General features: G+C 41.0%; 1 protein-coding gene across 1 annotated transcript in view; it reads left to right on the plus strand.

The window, feature by feature from the left end:
* The window catches only part of RNF150 (ring finger protein 150), a 123327-nt gene that overhangs the window by 54066 nt on the left and 47123 nt on the right, over positions 1 to 22138 (plus strand). Inside the window, exon 2 of the mRNA XM_065836362.2 lies at positions 16267 to 16517. Coding sequence (XP_065692434.1) covers positions 16267 to 16517 — 251 coding nt within the window. The remainder of the gene's footprint in view (positions 1 to 16266; positions 16518 to 22138) is intronic.

The raw sequence follows: 22138 nt of genomic DNA on the forward strand, positions 1-22138 counted from the left end.
TTGTGATTTTTTACATTAACTGTCAGAATAATGCTGAGGTTTTTGCAGAGGATTATTGCAGACTTTGTTTTACATTTCCAAAAAAAAAAAAAAAATTGAATGTAGTATCTTCCCCATGTGGCAGGAAATACTGGTTTATTTCTTGATTTAGTTTCCAGCCTTTGCTTAGCAAATGTCTTGAAGCCTTTGAATAAAGATAATTCCAGGAGACAAGTACCAAAAGTGTTTGCAAATAAAAATGCCTGAAATAAAATTGCTGGCTGATATTTTCACTGAAGGAGATTACTCTTAGCTGCCCTGGTGTTACAAATAGTGGTTTTAAGAAACACAGGATTTTATTTGCCCCATGTAGTATATACAAACAGAAATATGCAGTTGTGTGTATAGCCTAGTGAGATCGGAGATACCTCAACTTGATTCAAATAATATGTTTTCTTAAGTCTGCATTTCCAGTGAGATACTTGAAAGGCTAAGAAGCATTGCATGTAAGCATGGAGAAGATACATTTCTCTCTGTCATTCAATTATGAAGCATATAGCTCTATAGGATTTGATAACGGTGACCTAAAAACAATGGTGTCTCTAAGAAATATAGAGACATTATATCTGAAAGACACATCAGAGCTATCACCCTTTTCTTCTCATTGTGCTCACATGCTTTTGACAGCAGAAAACGGATACACTGAACAGATGAAGAGGGATTTCTGTGTCTGCAGGCAAAATGTTCCTCAGTAATTATAACTCCTTTTAAGTCACTCTTTGGAAGTAACATCTCTGAAATGAGATTGTGGAGTTGTTTAGGCCAGGGAGTATATCTGGCAGTGATTCATTCAGACACTGTTTAAAATGTCGTTTCATGAAGTATGCAGTTCTACTTTGTTGACAATGACAACCCGAAAAAATGCTGGGAAGCACTGTAGCATTTTAAGAAAATGTTTTTGCTCTTACACCTGCCAGGACAATTGAGGCCCTGTTCTCTTTCTCCAGGATGTCTGTAACTTCCATATATAATCAATAGGCATTGCTCATATCCTGTGCTAAGAAAATAAGGCCTGTAAGCCAGTCTTTTAAAACCTGTTGTCTAAAGAGCAGTGTATAGATAAAAATATCCAGCTTTTTCAGTGGTGGTAGTTGTTTTTCCTTCTCTTCAGTAGGCCTTCCATAGTTGGTTTTACATACTAAAGGTCTGGTTCTGCATCACTTTAAGGGGACTTAACTTTAATTTCACTGTCATGAGAGCTGGCCTTATGGAGAAAAGGTGTGTGACTTCTGAATAGAAAAACGTACCTTTCCTCCCTGCTTGTAAGGTGGGAAAATAAGCTTTATAACACATTTGCTTTTCATATATTATAAGTGTGCTTTTGAGGTGTTTATATTACTGTCATGGCAAGTTGTGCATTGCAGAGATTTTTAAAAGCAGCTGTGCATCCAAGCTCCACATAGATTTAATAATCATAAGGTCCCAGAGCATAATTGTTTCTCTGTATGGCATTGCAGAGAGTTCCAGCGACTTTCTCCATGTGAAATCTGGAGACATAAACAGCATGCCTCTATAGAAGTATAAATATTTTTCTCCAAGACATTTAGACTTTCACATGCTGTTGAGGGTTGTTTTTCTTGAAGGCCTGGATGTTCCAAACAGTTTCAGGCTTGATGTGTTGTAGTTTTAGCTAAGGGTGGGTGTATCTTTCGGACCTTGAGGTTTGGTTAACACTGCCAACTATTTCTGGGATCACACGGTTCATTCGTCTAGTTTAAGCCTGAAAAAACACTTCGTCTGTGTTTCACTCGTGGAGTTTTTGCTTTTTTCTGTTTGTTTTTGTTTATTCTGTTTCTTGTTTTGAATTAGGATTTCTGCTCTGTGCTCAAGTTGGAACATCACCTTAGGAAAGATTGTTGTGTTTTGTAATGTGCAGCTTGTGGTATCTCTTCAGTGTCGCTGCTGAAGCCAGGGATGGCTGGCTCAATAATAAATATTAAGGAATTCTTTAGTGAGACTGTGGCATGGGAACAGCAATGTCTGGCAATCTCAACCTTCTCATCAAATAATCTCAACACTCTTGTTACTTTAAGCCCAAATGCATATGGGAGTTGCAGTTGCCCTGGCAGGTATTGATGACTGTACTGAATAAACACACACATGTACACATCCTTGCAGAATGCTTCTTTCAACGTCTGTCCATGTGGAAAGAAACCCAGTAGAGTACGTATTTTGTCAAACTTTTTTCTTATAATAGCTAAATGTGTTTGAAATTAGATGAAGTAGGTTCACCATCCCTAAGTTTCAAAGCTTCTGAGAAGCTGGGGTGTGCATCTAAGAAACTGCAGAATGATTTAACATTTTTTCTGATCTGTTTACTACAGATAATCAAGTTTCAGTCAGTTTGTCCCGCACTGCCTGAATAGGTTATTCAGCTTAAATTAAATGCTCTCCCCAAACAGTATTTTTTTCCCCTGTTTAATCACCCTCACAGTTTAAAAATTTGTGATCTATTTGTGATGCATTTCTGATTTGAAAAGACTACCTTAAGACTCCAGCTGTTGGTTCTAACTATGCTTTATATCCAAGTAGACAAAGTCCCTCTTACCAACCATTGTTTTCTCTCATTCAGAGCATGTTACATGTATATGCACACACACGTAAGTATGTGTATACATATAACAAAGTTACCTCCTGGTCCTGTTTTCAATAAACCGTATTCCTAGCATTCTTCAGGTCTCCTGGAGACACTTTCTCTGCAACCACAAGGAGTTGCATTATTCTGCTGTTCTTCTCAGTTGCTCTTTGCTTCTGCTCACTATTTCCTGTTTATAAATCCCAGGATCGTGCTTGCCTTTTTTTTTTTTTTTTTTTTTTTTGCCACAAGGTTAATATGGCACTTTTTTGTTTCGTTTGCTATCCTGCCAGAATAACTGCTTTCCAAGTTTTAGTGTGCTCTTTTTCCCTCTTGCCCCCCACTTTTCTTTTCCCCCCTTTATTTGTTTGCCCAGTCTGACTTCCTAGTTCCTAGAAGCATCACCTTGCTTATAGGTGTGCATTATGAAGTGTATATCACTGCAGGGAGCCAGGTGATCCCTGGCATCCCTCCCCTGCCATTCCCTTTGGTTTGTTACACTATGTCATATAAGAAACAGGCTCTATTGCATATGCACAGTTGGGCTGGGTTTTCCTCAAGAACACAACTAGGTGTATGTTAGGAGATACAACAAGTAAATGTAAGAACTAATGTATCAGAACATATTCCTTATTCTGCCTCGAATGACCAGGGAACCAATTCCCAGCTCTGCTATTGATTTTCTCTGTGACTTGGACACCTTGCCCCACTCCAAGCTGATAATATTGACATTACAGCCAGTGGAGGGAGAAGGTTGTGGTGTTACAGCTGCAGAGAATAACACGCAACCATTCGGTGGGATCAGGAGCAATCATTTCTAGACAGGGTCAAATGCAGAAAAGCAGAATCTGTGGTGCTGACCAGGTTAGTGATGGTCAATAGGGAATAGTGATGGTCAACAGGGAATTCTAGCTGCTTCGACACATTCTTTTGCTATGTGAGTCAGGACTCAGGTTGATTATTTACTCAGACTCAGCAGAAGCAGACAAGGTTAAATCAGCCCTACTCTAGACTCCAAAGCTGACACTTGAGTCAGTCAGAGGAATGTTAACTAACACCAAGATACCTTGGTTGGGTGAAAAAAGGAAAAAAAAATCTAGCAGTTTATTTAAACGAACTCTCTGCTGCATCAAATCAGCATTTTTAGGTGGCCTGTTGTCAATTTTGTCTCAATTGTTCTAATTATGTCTCTTTTGCTGTGATTCTGTGTTTTACATATATATATATGTATAGCTAAAGCATTACTGATTTTGTCTGTAGAAAATCCTGACACCATAGTTAAAAATTAAGTTTGTTGCTTACCAGACCTTTTCTGTAATGTACAAAGAGACCCTGGAAGTTTTATTTTACTCCGAAAGCGCTCTCATTCTCTGAAGTTGATGTTCTTAAAAATTATTTTAACCTGGTTTGCTATGGTGTAGGTAATTTAACTACATTAGTATGAGAACCAATTTTAGTTAAGCTTATCTCTGTGCATAATGTAGGAAAGAACTAACATTTATCTTCTGCGTGATTTTTTTTTTTTTTTAATTAGGCATTTTAAGTGTTTTTTACCCCAAGGGATTGTAGGGACAGCTGGAGAATTGCAAAACTAACAGTGTTAGGGACTAATGAAGCTTGACATCTTGAGAAAGGAGGTGAACTTTATTATCTGAAAAATATATATTTTTGCCCTGGTTTTTGTTTGGTTTATACTAGTTTTACCTATTTGATTTTAGTATGTGGAATAGGTCCCCTTAACGATACCACCTGAAAACGAAGGCTAAAGATGCAGCAACTCTGCCTTATCCTGAGGATGGAAGGTTTCCTTGACAAGGTTCTCAAGCAAATAAGATCCCTCCAGCAAAAACAAGAGAGACTTTATTATTCCTGTTTATGTATGAGGTAAAATGAAGTAAGACATGTCTCCCTCTATTTTGAGGTGTTTGCTTGATTTGTCTTTCTTTATGTAATTCAGTCACTGGCATTTGGACATTTATAGCTCATGAACAGAAAGAGGCTACAAATGTTCCCCCTTATTTGCTGTGGTATCGGTCATCCCTGTGACACTAACGTGAGATGATGAAGAAGGTTCAGGCTAGTAGCTATTGAGCATAATGACAGAAGGCTTTTCTTTCTGGGAATGTCTTTAAGATGGCAGCAGCTGGAAAAAAGTGTTGGCAAATGTACCACTATTAATCAAACCTGTCCATCCCCTATATGGAAAAGTATGTCCAAAGGTATGGAATGGCTTCCATATGAGGAGTGGCTGAGTAAGACCGGGATCATTCAACTTGGAAAAGAGATGTCTGAGGGTATATATTGTAGAGGTCTGCAAAACTCCCATAAAAATCTAATGGCACTGAAGTAATGTTCAGCAATTTTGGAGAGTATGACAATGTCAGTGATACTCTGCCTCAGATTTGTCTTATTTGACTTCTTGTTTCATTCTGTCAATGTGTTCCTGGCCTTGTGCTTGACATTTGGCTTGTCCTTTTGTTTTCTTGTTGTTGTTTGGTTTGATGTCTGTTTGTTTCCCATGCATTTTTGCAGTTTTTCATTTTTTGCTCCATTTTAATTCATTGTTCTTATCAGCTACTTTTAATCCCATCGCCCTGCACAGAGCAATAAAAGCATTTAGAGTGTTTTTGCACCTCTGGGGAAGTTTTATCTGAGTGAGGAAAGAGGAAATCCCCTAAAGTAATTTTTACAAAGTTCCAGGATTGCTGCTGCAAACCTGTTTCTTGCCCAGCTAATTCAAGGTCACTTGAACTGGAACATGCCCAGCAGTGTATGCTTAAAACCACACCAGATGTCCTGTGCTGTTTTCTAGTCCATGCTTTTTAAATAGCAAACCGCTCCAGCCCACATAGAGCCACTGGAGTTGTAGTAAGTGACTTCAATCAAAGATGTCTTAATCTCTTGTTTTGGGGATGTTCTATGTTGGATTTGTAGGCAAGTGTGTCTGAGGGCCGCTTTTGTGGAGCTTCATCTTCTCCAGAGGAAAGCGGGTACCCTGTCAGGCTGCTCTGACTGACAGGTTTGATGGTGCAGGAGGAGGATCTGCACAGTCATGCCTCTCCCCTCTCTCAGTGTCGCCATGTCCCCTTTCCTCCAGCCTGCAGCCCTTGGATTGGCATAGAAGGGGGAGAGAAGGAGGCTGCAGGGGAGCTAAGGCAGCCTTGAGCTGTCCCTGTCTAATAATTTGGGTGCCGAGGTGAAAGACCTTCAGTGGGAGCTCTGCTAACTGGTGGGAAGGAGACCTGCTGCACCTCAGAGATGCTGGGGGAGGTGGGAAAGGTGCAGGAGAAATCAAGGGTGGGAGCAGCACCCATGTGGGGACTCTGCAGTGCCCTGGGGGCCCTCATCAGTCCACCAGTGCTGCAGTCCATGCTTGGACTTGCACTGGGAACTGGTGTGGTCCCAGTCACAGGGACCAGTGATGCGAAACGGTGATTAAGAAAATCTCCTCTGGTCCCCATCTATTTCCTTTAATGAATCGTTTTCAGGCAGAGTTGCAAATGAAGCCTCATGGGTTTAAGAGGTATTTCCAGCTGCAGTGTAAGTATTTGTAACAACATTTTATAACTCAGGCATTCCAGCTGAAATGAGATTTTTGCATACATATCTTTCTCTCCCTCTCTTTTTTTTTTTTTTTTCCTTTTTTAATGTCTGAGAAAGTTCCTAATGATTCTTTACTGTCCAAGGTCAAATGTTGTTTATTTTGCACATGGCACTAATACTTCTATAACACCTTCTCTGACATTATGAGTAAATGGGCAGATTTTGTCACTACATCAAAAAAATCACTGATTCTGCCTCTAAATTTAGATGAAAAGCTGTAATTAATCTGCATAATAATGACTACATTTTTTTCTGTCTATAGTCTCATGCTTATTTCCTAATTTTTGTGTATTTGCAATATTATGTGTTCTGAAAGTTTGCAAAACACAAACAGCACCTAACTCTATGAGCAAGACATAGTTCCATACAGCTATTTAATTATGCAAACAGCAGCTCTAGTTACTTCCAGAGTTGTCAGTTTCTTTCCCTCGTTTTATCTTGGAGTATTCCATGCATCTTTGTGCGCCTGTAGGTTGCATTTCTTCTCAGTGTGTTTGCGTATTGTCAGGGTATGGGATTAAAGTTTGGGAGGGGGAATTGCAGGTCCCCGCTGCAGTTAACTGTGCTAGTGTGGCTGGCCTAGTGTGTGCAGCAGGGAGCTGTGCTTCTTGCCAGGGTTCAGCATCTCACACCCTCCCTGGGAGCATTTCCCCCTGCAGTCATAAACAGCAAGGGGTACAGCCTCCCTAAACCATTCCAGTACCATCAGCTGACTGTGGTTTTATCCCATATTCTGTGCAAGCATCCTGATTCACCCAAATACAGGCTTATGTGGGGAGGGATCCATAGTTTGAAGGGAGGAGGGTTTAAACAGGGCTACAGTGACAAACTTGGCATTTGTGTCCCCATGCAGGGATGCGACGATGCATCTACCAGTTCTTGCCAAATTACCATGCTAACAGAAGGAAAGGCTCCTGGGCGAGGCAGGGCTGTGCTGAACCCTGCCCCTGTTTCCAAGGAAGATGTGAGCAGTTCCAGCCATTCTGCTTATTTATCTTGCCCTTTTGGAGGAGTAGCAGAGCTACTTGCCTGTCAGGGGTGAGGCTGAGATTTAGATGCTCTGCCCTTATCTTTTGTGAACCTTTACTGAGTTGTTCAACACACTTGCTCTAGTTTCCCCATTTGTTAATGGAAATATATTTATACCTGTTCTAAGAGTGCCAGGCACAGTAACTAGCTTGTGCTTGCATTGTACTCTGCCCTGAATACTCAAGATGCTATTTAAGACATATTTTCTTTTGGCACATTTCCACTGAAGATAGCAAAGCAGCTTCTGCTTTACACAGTGTGTGTGTGTTTTGCCACAACTCTGAAAAGGTTGTATTTTTCTAATAAATTATCCTCGTAGCATGTTCTGCTATGAGTTGGAGCATTTCCTAGCTGTAAGGCCTGCATGAAGGAGTCTGTCTGCCCACCTTATACATGAAAAAAAAAAAGAAGATAAAGCATTGCAGTACAAATTCCAGAACAGAGAACTTATAAGGAGTGGCATGTGCCATTGACAGTGTGTATATTCTTTAGAACACAAGAGAAGTTTCTAGAGAGGTCTGCAGTATAAATGATGAGCAATTATAATGAAGTACTCTCCTGGCATGATAAGAGTCTCAAAAATTTGTGCCTTGGTTTGGGTTTAGGTCTGAGGTAACTTCTCAGAGAACCAACCATTTTCTGTAATCAAGTGTGCAAGTGTGAATAAATAACACCATGTTGGTTCATTAGCATTGGTTAGTTCAGGAGACTGATGAGCTGACACTATGGGAACCAAGCCCAGGAAAAATGCAACTATCGTGCTGAGTTTGATTTTGTGAGTTTTTGTAGCTTTTTACTTCTTTTTCCTTTGCTGCAGTTTCTGCATAAAATTAGAGGAAGTCAATATATTCTGAGCTCTTACAGCCTTGGCAAGATCAGCATTGATTACAAAAACATGAACAGAAATGTCTTTGTCCCTAAACAGTAATAAACAGTGGCTGAGACTGCTTTTCACTGGAAAGATCACAGCCAGAAGCATCTTGCCTCTCCTGGTTTTAGCATTGAAACAAATGAACCGAGAGCAGCCCTGCTGGAGGTTATTGTTGTTCACTTCAGGACCAAATAAAAAACTCTTGTATCCATCACTTAGATACTGTAGCCAGTCATTAACATTAGTAGGTCTTGTTTTCTTTACAGGTCATTTGATTATCTTACTAGATATTTGTGCTTCTGCAATGAAAAGTCTTGCATTACAATAAGGTTGTCTAAGAAAAAAATGTGTAAAATGATTTCCTTCTTTTATAAATGGGAAAAGTGCTGTAGGGAAAAGGTGTTGCTCCTCTCTCCAGGGTCACTGCATTTCCCTTATAAGGAAACCTGATTTACAGTGAAATGTTTTGGAAGATGGGCAAGGGACCAAGGCGAGCGCTAACAGTGCCAAGGAGAAGCGGGAAATGAGGGAGAGGATAAGTTGAAGGAAATTCTCTCTGCTTTTAAACAGAGAAGGAAAACAAATTGGAAGTGTGGGTGGTGGGGGAGATGAAAACACCTACGTCATTGTAAAGCGAGAGCTCTGGTTTTAAAAAGGAAAAAGATTATATGGTGAGAACTCATATTCTGATAAATTCAGTAGCTTGAAATCCACAAAAATGGGGCTACGTGCTGCTATGCTGTGTTTGCTTCTGGCCTTCCCCTGCATTTTTTTCCCTTCTCAGGCCGGGGTTCATTCTGCCTGCCTGCTGTGTCTCAGGGTCAGCAGCTGGGACAGAGGATGGCCAGGCTGCTGCTGTCCTGTCCCTGCCAGCAGCTCCCTTCTCCCCTCCTCTCCCTTCTCCCCTCCTCTCCCTTCTCCCCTCCTCTCCCTTCTCCCCTCCTCTCCCTTCTCCCCTCCTCTCCCTTCTTCCCCCCTCTCCCTTCTCCCCTCTCCTCTCTCCCCTCTGCAGGGTGCAAGGGCAGAGCGGGGCAGCTGCCTGCCAACCCCATCAGTGGGTAGGCAGAGTCTTTTGCATCCCACCGTGCAGCCTTCCCTTGCTGCAGGGTGAAATCCTTCCCAGCACCTCTCCAGTCCCTTGTTACTGGTGCAGTCCTTGTTCATCACTGGTTGCAGAAACAGGTATGGTTTCCCTACTCCAGCTCAGAAGGATTTTTTTGACTTAATCAGACCTCTGACTTTGGTCCTGTTGTTTCACTGTCATGACTGAATCTTTTGCCCATCCAGGAGAGATACAACTTTCAGTTCTCAGTTAACATAAAAGCAAGTCTGCGGTTTGACACCAAAGATCTATCTGTCCCAGCATCATGTATCTCAGAATGGCAAGCAGTAGTTGCTTGACAAAGAGTACATTGCAAAGTGAACCTTTAGTCCTGCCTCCCCAGAAATGTTCTCCCAGCCTCCAGCAGTTTGTGGTCCCTGGCTGTCTTTTGTACTTGATGGTGATCTGGCATTTTGGAACACCAAGATCTTGTCATTTAACCCCTTCTTTTCTCACATGAGGCCCTTCCTTTTTTATTCAGAACTACCTTTTTTTTGCTTAAGAATCTTTGGTGAGGAACCTCACTGAATAACTTTGGACAACCTGATCTGTAATTGCCCATATTTGTTGTGAAACCTCATTAGAAACTGGTGTCTTTTCTGGTCCTCTGGCCTTGAGACAGTTTATGCAAGAGATTATAGATGATGTTTGTAGTCATTTTACCTATGATGTATGATGAATTGACTGTGTGTTACTGTTACTTACTATATATTGCTCTTCTCTTTGCCATTTTTTTTCCATAGTCTCATTTGCTGATACTTCAATTTGAGACCAACGTCATGAATGCCCCGTAAAGGAGAGTCCCTGCAGGGTAGTCCTTTTGCCCATTTTGATTTTTTACTGGCAATGCTTCCTAGTTGGTCTGCGTAAGAGTCTAGGATGTTGTTTAAACAACATTATGCTGCTGCTTCTCTGGAGTGGGTGAAGCTCAGAAATCAGCATTTCTGAAATATTGCTTTGGTTTCCAAAATTAATTTTTGGCTTCACAAAAATGTAATTTAAGACTATGTTTATTTCTAAAGGAGAAAAACAGGCAACAGCTGATATTCTGGTCAATTTACACCATACAGAACAGAAGAACTAAGACTGAAATCTCATTGGATGGTCTTAAAAACTTGGAACCCTTGTTGCAACTATAAAAATGTTAGAATAATTTACATGGCATTAAAAAATTCAGTTGAAGTGCCATCAGATTAACCTACATACCATTTCCCATGTAATTTAATTATGAAGAAACCAAACATAATTACAAAGCAGTAATATTTTCAAAGATAATAAGGTCTATAGCAAAAGGTAATATCTTCTAATAGCCCAGCAGACTATTCTTGGTTGTAACTGAGACAATCACAACTACAGCACCATCACCATGGATTTGTTTTCATTCTCTTCAGGACTAAATTTTCATCTGAGCTGCTGTTCTGGAGGAAAAAAAAATATATATATATATACTATTATTTTTTAAATTATGTCTGTGCTTTGCTCCAAATTTACTTTAAAATGTTACATGTAATCCAGATCATACTGAAAAATGCATTCACGGAGGCACAGGCAGCAGCAGGAGCAATGGCAGGAGGGCACTCGTATGGTTGGCAGCACAGTGAGTCCTTGTGCGGAGCTGAACTGGTTCTCACTGCGTGGGGCTGGCAGGACCCACATGCCGCGGGCTGAGCTGGAGGAGGATGCTCCAGAGCTGGGCACAGGCAGGCTGTCGGCTTGTTTAGATCTGCATTTGTTTAGCTTTTTTTTCCAATAGCTGGTAGTTACTGAAATTGGTTCCTAAAATTGAAATTATTTCTTTGAGAAGTAAAGCAAGACTTGCTTAAGTTCTTGCACCTCCTGTGAAGTTTCTGTTCTGAGCTCTAAGCAGGACTGAACACTGTCTGTTTTATCAAAGCAATTTCTGAACTCTGAAATAGTGTTTGAGTTTTCAGTTACAAAATCTATAAAAGGGAAATACTTTAGTACCTGATTTTGTTGTACAACATAAGAGAAATCCTGATTTACATCTTGATAGAATATCTTGAGGAAGACACTGTATGCCTCCCAATTTGGAATTCTATTCAAATAACTCAATTAATTATTTCTCTAACTGACTTCTGGCAGTTGCCAAGCATGAAGAATTAAATAATATCTTCTAAGATCTGTCAGAAACATACCACTTTTTAGAGCCTCCATCAAAACTTGGCATAGCATTACAGGAGCAGCTCGTCACTGCTGGGCCTGCCTGCTAATTAGGAGGAGAGGGACCATGTGCAGTATCGCCCTCTGAAGCTTCCAGAGCAGAATCAAGAAATATCACAGGTTTGTCAGCACTGCCTGTGGCCAAGGTGGAAAATATACATGCATCTTCTGGCTGTAACACCTGTTCATTTCTCCTACAAAAGCTACTGTTACAGAACTGAAGTCTGTCTTTTCCTCTGTCACCACTGAATAGATTGTTACAGTTGAAAATGTTTTCAATTTCACATAAACAACATCCCAGCTGGAGTCCATTTCCACAGCCACGTACTGTGGGGAGGGGGAAGGTTTGGAGAGGGTCTTTCAGGTTTTTTTGCTAGGTGCACACGTTGACATTGAAAACTCTCACTGATTTTATCACTGCTTCACAACTCTGCCTTCCAACGCCACATGAAGGTGTCAGTGGGTGGCTGACACCTGCTGCAGACTTGCTGTCCATGTCCCCTCACTCCATGGTTCCTCCTGCTGTTGGCGGTAACCCAGGAGATGGGATGACTTCTTCTGCAGGCCGGGGTGAGGAGTAGCCCAGGATGATCGACACAGGAAGGTGCAATGCCTGGGGAATTCAGTATATCAATACCTATGAATTCTAGAGCATCCCTTTGTAAGAGAATGAAGTAACCTCTGCTTGGTGCGGTTGTGCCGTAGGTGGATTTGTCACAGGGCTACAGATTTGGCCTTGGCGCTGGGCTTGCCCACAGCTCCCCACCATGGTCCCCCCTGGAGCCAGCAGTGCCCACCAATGACCCTGCCGATGGCCAAGCCTGCGCGATGCCCTGGGATGCAGAGCCCAGAAGCAGAACAGCAGGCTGGAGACCAGCAACACATTTTTCCAGCCTGAAATATTTGGTTAAGTGAATACATTTCAGCAAGTTAAAGTGACTTAAATGATCCCAAATGCCTGCAAGTTCCACCTTACGTGTTTTCTTATTGGCTCACAAGGAGAGATCACTGATACATTAAATGCTTCCTAAGCCAAAAAAGAAAAACAATCTATTCACTGCAGCCTGAATACCTTTGATTTATGAATCTCTGATTCATCGTGACAGCTACTTAAAAATTCATGTCAAACTCTGCATTAAACTTGGCCAGAAAAAGAAAAGTATTTTAAGTAACAAGAGTACCACAGAATACAGTTACCATTGTGGATATGTGTAATGAAAGGCATCATTAGTGTTTAACTCACAAGAGAAGCATCGGTACAAATTACCAGACACTGCTTATTTTTTGAAGTCTGTTGAACACGTGTGCTTGGGTCTAGAAATGCATCTCTAACATTGATGGCTGATTACATTATTGCAAATGTGTATAGTTTTCATGTATGTCGGAGCTTCCCATGTGTCATTAGATACTGAAACTGAGATAATACAAACATTTTGTTATATAGGGGAGGAAAGGGAAATAGATGTTATTTTCTTCTCAATATTGAGCATATTTGAGATTAAAAACTGGGTTAATGACTTGATTGATCAAATAGCATTCTTTATAGTGCCTTGGAGAAATTATCATAAACTCAATAAAATGTAAAAAAAAAAAAAGCCTGATTATTATTTGTTGCTGATTTGGTCATTTTTTTTCCAAGAATGCTTCATTACAAGTGGTAGTGTTTTCCAGGAAAATAACCAGATAGCCTGCAATTTGAATATATTAAGGGTTTGAATAAATAAAAGCAGCTGCTTTCCTCTTGCAATAGCTGTGTCTTCTACTTTGCATTTCTGAACATAATTTTACTTAGAATATATCTATGGCAATTCACTTAGTATCTTGTGTTTTGTAAAGTATGTGAAAAGGCCCTAGGCCCAAGGTGGCAGTAGACAATCCCAGCAGAGAGATGTAAGGAGGAGGAAGCAGAGAAGGGAGGCGTGTGGCTGCACTCCTGTGCAAAACCAGTGGTGGTTCCACTGTGAACTGAAGCCACAAAGCTGCCCTGTGGTTTAATCAGAAAGGGCAGGCAATGAAAAACAGGAATGAGGTTAAATTTATGCAGGAGATGAAAAATTCTTTCTCCCTCTTTTTTCATAATGTTAATATTGAAGAAAGAAGATAGGACATTACTGTAGCATGCTTGTTTTATTATGACAAAAATATGAATCTCATAATTGAACAATTGAATGGGATTCTTCATTTGCAACATGTCATATCTGGTGTGTGCCCATTGTTTACAGTTGTCTAGAAATATACTAAGCTATATTCAACTGAATTGTAATTGACCATGTTATTAAAGTTTTTAAAGAAATCTAAAATAAATGATAATTAAACAGATAAAATACTACCTATATTTTCTACTGAAAATGGTTTTGTCTCCCATTTGTACAGGCTTTCAGGTAACAGTATTCATACAGTGTCTCAGATTGTACAGAAGGTGATGTTAGAAGTCCATGCTGGACAAGGAGTGGGTCAGAATGGTGGCTTTTGAGAGGAGCTGATGAAAGGCATTTTTAGGTTGTTTTGGCTGTGGGATTTTTCACCATAGGTTCTTTTTGGCTGTCTGTGAAGTGGTTGCTCTGGTGCTTTGAGGTGCTTGGGTTTTCTTGTAGAGTGATTTTGAAAATTTTATTTTCTTTGAAGAAACAGAAAAGAGCAAGGAAGGCTTGTGGACAGCTAAGCAGTGCTTCAGGCAATTTGGCTTATTTGTGGCAGGAAAATCACTGGCATGGCACCGGTGCCCTTCTCAGCCACTTTGAGACTGGGCAAGTTCTCCCTAGGCTGTTAGGGTAGTGTTGGCATCTACCTTTTGTAATAAACGTGTATCAGAAGAGTTGCAATGGTAGATTTATCTTAGCTGCTGAAAGAGGGCTCTTGCTAGACAAATAAAGGGAAATAGCTGAAAATTATTAATGCTTTGTGGAAGAGTATCAGCAGAAAGATTAAGTTTCCTATTGCGGATATCTACAACTCTTTCGACTCAGCCATACTACTGATTTCCACCTGTTTGATGGCTGCCCTGTTCATAATCAGTGAAATGTAATGATGGGAAGTCTCATGAGAGGAAGAGTCGTGCAGTTTGCACTTCTACTCCAAGGCTTGAGAGAGGAGGCTTCAGATCTCAGCTTTGCAGCAGACTTCGTGTGTGAGTAGCAACAGTCTGTCACAGCTACTTCAGTACCTCCAATTGATCCAGACACCCAGCAGAATTTGATAAAGTTTCCACCGCAGTTAGCATTTTCCATTAGATGCCGCTCACCTCTCTGCATTAGTAGATATGAAATCCTGCTGGACACCTCTGGGTTTTTAGCATCCAAATACCTTTGAAAACCTGATTTGTACTCCCCAGAGGTTTTCAGTGAAGAAACATTCGAGCTGGACTGTGAGAACAGGCACAGTGCTGCACCAGTGAAGCTGGGGTTGGATATCAGCTTGGAGGGGGATGCTGTAGGAAACACAAGCCACCCTCTTGTGTCTCCATTCTCAGCCGAGAGATCCCTTCCCACCTCCACTGATGTCCTGAGGCAGGACAGTCAAAACAGAGGCAGCCATGGGGTTAACAACATGCCAGATGATTTCCTGGGATTTCAGCTGAAATTCTGAAACGCCACCCTAGCATCTCTCTGACTCCAGACACCCCGTTTGTACCTTTCTAAATGCCAGCTTGTGATTGTTTCATATGCAATTGTTTATAGCGTATTTCTGCATTAAAATGTGTCTTGTTTGTCTGTAGCTGCTTAGTACAATTCAGGATTTGACCATTGCAACACATAACTTACACATAAAAACTGTCTACACACTTATTATGTGAAATAGAAGAAGAGAATATCCCTAATATTAAACTACGAAGATGTGATAGTTTATTTATAAAGCCAGAAAAGGTATTTAATGAGCTGCCCAGTCCCAGATAATTTTGCACTATATTTGTCATGTACAAAGGGGACATAAAAGAAAGGAAAATGTGTTTCAGCAGCGTGTGATGCAAGCAAAATGAACCAGAAAGGAGAGTTGATGCAGAGTCGAGGCTTGATAGATCAATAAAGGGCCCATTGCACAGAGTCATGGCTTCAGAAAGATTTACAGGACTGTAGGAAGCCCCTGGCCCATCCTGCACCTCTTTGCCACCCCAGCTGTGCCGACTCATGTCCTTGTGGGGCACAAACTGCGTTGGGGGCTGCTCTGGGCTGCTGTAGCCTTTTTTTGTGGAATAAAACAGTGCTCTTGGCTTCAAACTTGCATCAGTTGGTGAGTGCATCTCCCAGCATGGGCTCCCAAATATCTGCATGGGCTCAGGCTGTGGGGAGCCTCCAACAGGGCAGTGGGTGAGGTGGGAACATGTTGAGCTGCTATGGTCCCTGCAGGCATCTCTTGCTGGCAACCCTGGGCAAGGGCAGTGATGCTTTGGCATATTCAGGCTGTGAAACCATGTGGTTGAAAGCATTTCTGGTCTGGATGTGGGGTTTGTAGAGGCTTGTCTGTCAGACTCGTGATCCCACAAAATGGGCTGTGATAAATGTTTATGGAGTGTTGGACGGAAGGATGCTACGGCATGTCTCACTTTCTGCAGTGCTTCCAGCAGTGTTGTCTAGATAAGCCTTGGTAGTGCTGGAAATCTGAGTTTATGTCAACTCATGAAACTTTTTTTACATATCTCACTGAGATTATAGAAACATACTATGTAACTGATTCTAAGTGAAACCTTCACTACATCCATCTGACTTACCTGTTGTGAAAACCAGCAGGAAAAGGGGAGCTTTTTTTGTTACCATTTTGCCTTTTCTTTGTTTTAATATTATTTTTTGTCTTGCCACATCCTCTTGTCATTTTATTACACGGCAATCACCTTTTTTACTTAAGGTTTCTTTTCTCTCTTCTGTCTGACAGGTCTAGAAGATGTTGTAGCAATAATGATTCCTGAACCCAAAGGAAAAGAGATAGTGAGCCTCCTGGAGAGGAACATTACTGTGATGATGTACATAACCATCGGGACACGCAACTTGCAGAAGTATGTCAGCCGGACCTCTGTGGTGTTTGTCTCCATCTCCTTCATTGTGCTGATGATCATCTCGCTGGCATGGCTGGTCTTCTATTACATCCAGCGATTCCGCTACGCAAATGCCAGAGACAGGAATCAGGTGAGCAGTCCTGGAATGACTGTTTGTGCTTCCAAAAAGTCATCATGGGATTCAGCTTGAAATAACTTAGAAGTAAAATCTGAGGAAAAAGAAGCCAAGACTTCCGTCAATATAGATGGGATTCTGGAAAAAAATTAATAAATATGTAGTGTATATATAAGGTGTCTTTTCCTCTGTGCAAAACACACAAAAAAATAGACAGAAGGTTGATAATGTTTATTAGTGTCATTCATGTAGCCAAGTGACATGGAAGTACGTACAACTAGTGACCCTTGAGATCAAAATGATGACTAAAATATAATGAGGTATATGAATGTGACACACAGTAAGTGAAGAAAGAAAAAAAAAACAGAAAGTATTATCATTTTAATATTTTTTTTAGAAGTATTAAACATGTCCCTGTTCATTTATCAATGATCACTGAACATGTAAGTGCTATAGCAATGACCACCAATATTATTACAGCATTGCTTTTGATTTTGACATCTTGTCCAAACCCCCAGAAAAAGATACAAAATGTATAGATCTGGAGAGGAGTCAACAGCAATGAGAATGAGCCATAGGTCCTGAGGCAATCTGGATTTATAAAGCACTCTGCATCTTTATGGTAGTTCAGCGATGAATAATAAGAGCAACGATAATAATAAATTTAATCCTTTTCTTGTCTGGATGCAACTATCTAGGCATCAGCAAAACTCTGAAGCTCAGGCTTCTACATTTCATTCTAATGGTACAGTAGAAAATGTTATCAACGTATGAAATCTGAGGAGATAACCATTTTAGTGCAGGGAAAAAACGCACTGTAATTCAGAGATGTGTCTGGACCCTTAATAGGTAACTGTCAGGGCAGGGGGAGGGTTGCCTTGCTTGCTCAGCAGAAAAAGTAAAATTGTGAGTGTTAATCATGGTCTTGTAGAGAAAAGTACTGCCACATACTCTGTAATGTATATTCAGTGCATAGGGATGCCTCATCCACCTCCCCTATTGAAATTCAGGCATCCTCTGAGACGCAGTTGCTCTGTATTTACAGACAGAAAGAACGTATTTTCCTTTAAAATGTACAGTATGAAATTTTGGATAGCAAGGATGAGACTGTCCCAGCTGGAATCTGAACATCACTGGCAGCAGATTTGCTGTGACTGTAACGGCTGTGATAATTTTTAGATGCTTTGACTGCAAAAGCACATGTGCCTAATTTATGTCTATGAGTACCATAAGTGTGCTTTCCTTCGAGTAATTTTACAGGCAGATTAGCACTCTAAATAGATATACATAAAGATGAAACCCAGTAAAATAAAAAGTTCGTTCAGGTAATATGCTATAGCTTGGAACAGATAGGTTTACATGTTCAAGTAGGTTGCATTTTCAGTATTTTTTCTCCAAAATTTGAACAAGACTAAGGTGCAGAAACAATTGTCCTGTGCAGACATTTTTAAAACTTTGTCATAATGATATGGGGTAAACTACAATTTCTTCATGTACTTTATTCAGTTTTGCTTGATATCTCCTCTAATCTCTTTATTATCTCTTTTTATATGAAAAATGGTAGTGATAAATAGACAAAGCTTGACCACTTGTGCAAATGAGTTGCTGTGGTTTGTTTGTGGGTGGTGTTGCTTTTGTTGTTGTGGGGCTTTTGTTTGGGATTTGTTGTTTGTTTGTTTTGTCATTATTTGTTTGTTTTTCTCTTTAGTCCTGGCTATGGAATGTGGTAATGTAGGTAGTTTAGAAAAGCTCAGCTTGCTCTTGCCATTTCCATGAGGATTCTTCTCTGTTTCCCCTAAAGTTCTGGTCTTTTTCTTTTCTTTGACGTATCTTCTTGTAGCAAAAGGCTTGAATTAGAACATTCTATGTTAATATCATGGATGTTCAGATATATACAAGAAGAAAAGTTTGTGTTACTTTGGAGCAGGATTATTTTGTCACTGTGCTCAAAAGATTTTGCCATTATAACTTACATGTGTCTTTTTATGAAGGTATTGTGCTTACTTGTTGGAAAGCCTTGTGCGTGTTTTAAGCACCTTCATTGCTGGCCAGCTTTAGGAAAAATGCTTCCTTCTAGTTGTATTTGATGTACTCAGGATAAAGTTTATCCAAAGGGTAAGATTGAAATGGTTGGATAAACAGAGCAGCAGATGCTGGGGGAACCAGCTGGCCTGTTCTGAGGAAGTTGTGCTATTGGTTCTTACCCCACAAGGCAATAAAATCTAACTGTGTAGACTGACTGCCCTGTTCTGAAAGTGGAAAACACTGTGACTCATTTCTTCAGTTAAAAAAAAAAAAATCTGACATCTGAATGATTTCAAATCTCACAGTTTTAAATCAAAGGCTTATGAGTACCTATGTTTTCTGTGTCAAATAAGAACCTTTGCAGACCTCTTTGTTATCCTCTGTCCTGGCCTTCATAGGTTTGGCTGATGCTGGAGTTGCTACCAGGAGCAGTTCAGCCTCCTCTGGGTTGATAGTCTGGGCACTGTGCTGAGAGAATGGGATAGGGTGGCTGACTGCAAAATATGATGGGCAGAACAAGCCATTACCTCCAAGCAGGAGAGGTGTTGCACTGTTACACGAAAGCATTAACATCTTCCCTCAGTCACATCAAGTCTCCTTGAGTGATCTTCCATTTTGCCTCTTCCAAGCTGACCTATTGCAGCTGTGTCTTTGTTTCCTGAAAAACGTGGTATGTCCTTTTGTCAAGCCCCAAAACCACCTTTGCCTCCTTGTCCTCTTTTATATGGTGACCCTCTTATCTTCTTGCACACAGCATAAGTTGCTGATCAAGCAATAAACCCAGAAGGAACTGATTTAATGATACATTGAGAAAGCAACAAGTCCAGCTAGTGAGAGGCAACTAGAAATACTGAAGAATCTCCTGGAATAATTTCCTGTGACTCCCTGGTGAGATGAAACCTGAACATAGAGCATATCTGTCTTCAGCCACCACTCTTCCTCACCATGTGTGCAAAATGCAGGTTCTTGTGCCACAAGGAAGACACAGCACAGTCCCGTTAGGTGCCTGATTTTGATAAGTGGAGAATCAGGACTTCAAGGATTCTTACTGAATCCCCTGGGCCGTTCATCCCCACTGGGCTGGGAATTTCTGTAGTGGAGCGCAAAACTGTCTTCCATTGTGGGCTTGTGTCAGCTACAAATATGGTTAGATTTCAATTTTTATTTTGATACATCTAATTTTTAAGATGATCACTAGCACAGACAACCGTGCAGTACCTGTGGAAGTAGAAGTTAGGTAGTAATATTCAAGGTCTCCTCTTTTTTTCCCACCTAATAAGATGTCCAGGAAGTAGGTGGTTGCCCTGATGATATGCCCTTTTGACACCAAGAGGATATTTTTTTGTAAGGAAAGCATAGCCAATCTGCTTCCCCAGTGGCTTGTTCCTAGAGCCCTCCTGAAAATGAAGGAGTTTCTCTGTGAAAGACTGTAGTAATCATTTGCATCAAGAGACATCAGGTTGCAGAGCTAATTGCAAGCAGTGTGGAATTACATTACAAGTCCTGGAGATGAATCACTAAAATGTGATTTGCTGTCTCAGCCATGTAACAGCCAGGCCACAGACTTTAAAAAAAAAAAAAGCCACGGATGCTGTCAGTGTGTCATATTTCATATTTCACGGGCAATAGTAGTATTCTCTTCTTGTCGTCTGTCAGATAGGAAGATGGTGCGGGGATGATGCTTAAGTGCCAGAATTGTTGGCAGGAGTTCTTGAACGTCATTCCTTCTCCTTGGTTTCTTGGTAAGAAGACGTTTCCTGTAGAATCAATTTGAAACCAGGTGGGCTCCGTGAGTTTTGCAGGATAGTGAATGCTGAAGGAGGGAGTGATCTCAGTGGGACTGAGGAGGGTCCTGTGCATCCTGGCTTAGTCTCCAGGGAAGTATCTATTTTAGTATGTGACTGGTAGCGTGTCCAGGGCCAAGCAAGTCTCCTCTGAGAAGGAAAACTGCTGCCCATGGCTTTGAATGAGACTTCTGGGTCACTGAATAGAGACATCATCTTTGAAGCAATCTTAGGAAGATGCTTCCCATGATGGAGTCTGCAAACTTGATCTGTGGTACAGATGCTTTGGATACCTCGTCCTGATGGTGCACTTCATTCTGCACAAGGTGATCTCCTCCCTGCAAAGGCCATTTAGTTTAGTTTATTTAGTAAGGCCATTAACAGAGAAGTGCTTACCGCAAGTTCTCTTCTGCAGCATTTATGGCCACTTTCTTCCTCAGGAACACACAAGTGATGCTTTCTATGCCATTGTCCTTTCTTTTTAACTAGTATCACTATCTCCACAAGACCACCACATCTGATGTGCTTAACTCTTTCCAGTCCAGCACTGAATGTTGCAGCCTTGCTAATGAGATTATGGGATTTATTATTATAAATCTCTAAGCCTCACTTTAAACCCTTAAACTGTTGCAATGCCTCTTTTAGGGGAAATCATTGGTTAGTGATAGCATGCCTTTCATTAAAATAGAGGAATCCTTTGAAAGTATGTTTTTACTCCAAGATATTCCTGTTCTTTCAAAAACTAAATTATTCTCATTTGCGTGTAAGTCATGAACTTGTCTATTTAAGATAGATAAGAGAAAGCAAACATGAAAACAAGAAGATCAAAGATGTACATGAGTCTTTAATCTTGTCCTTTCCCCTGGAAGAACGTGCAAAAAAGAACTGAGACATTTCATTAGTTTAAGTAATAATAATGATAAAAAGGAATCACAAGCAATTCCTGAAGCAGGACATAATGGCTCTTGTCTTGCTGTATGTTATCAGTCGGTCTTTGATTTACATTGGAGAAACAAATAGCTGGCAAGAAATGTTTCCAGCTCATGTCTGATCCTTTTATTTAAGGGAGACCGTGAGAAAAATGTACCACAGAAAAGATATTGTGTAACTACAGGATACTCCCTCACTTGTAATAATTAGTTATGTTGGAAAGCTCATATGTAAATCTCATAGAAGCCAAGATCATTTTCACCTCGTTAGCCAGATCTGCAATTGCTCTCTGCTTTCACTACTCCGTATGTTTTGTCAGCCTTCCATGTCTTTACATTCCAATAAGCTCACTCTCTATATTTAATTCAGTGATTTTAATTGAATCTGAAGAACAAAGCGGCAATTTGTTAATCGTATCTGTATGGTGATGAGGTCCCAATTTACAAACCACATCCAGCTTCCTGCCATTTTTGGCTTCATGCTCTCACCCCCTCCAGCTGGAAACCCTTCCCACTGACAGGCCCTGCTGAACCCCAGCACAGGCAGTGCTCCCAGCCTGAAAAGTTGAATGTCTTCTCAGTCACCAGAGCTCCTCAGTCTCCTGCCTAGCAGCACGTGGCTGGAAACATGGATGAGGAGAGGAGGTGAAGAATTTAAGTAATTTATTGGTGGCAAATTGGGATGCCAGGAGCAGGGTCACCAGTGTGGTCCAGGGACAGGAGCACATGACATGTGAGGAAAGGTGGAGGGAGCTCAGCTTGCTAAGCCAGGAGAGGAGAAGAGGAGGAGGAGGAGGAAGGGCTCTGCTTGTGGCCTTGAGGTGCACAACTGCTGGCTGGAGAGAGGGCAAAGTCAGACTCTTCTCAGAGGTGCACAGAAAAGGACAAGGGTAATGGT

The sequence above is a fragment of the Patagioenas fasciata genome, chromosome 4 (genome assembly GCF_037038585.1).
Source record: "Patagioenas fasciata isolate bPatFas1 chromosome 4, bPatFas1.hap1, whole genome shotgun sequence".
NCBI classification, from domain to species: domain Eukaryota; kingdom Metazoa; phylum Chordata; class Aves; order Columbiformes; family Columbidae; genus Patagioenas; species Patagioenas fasciata.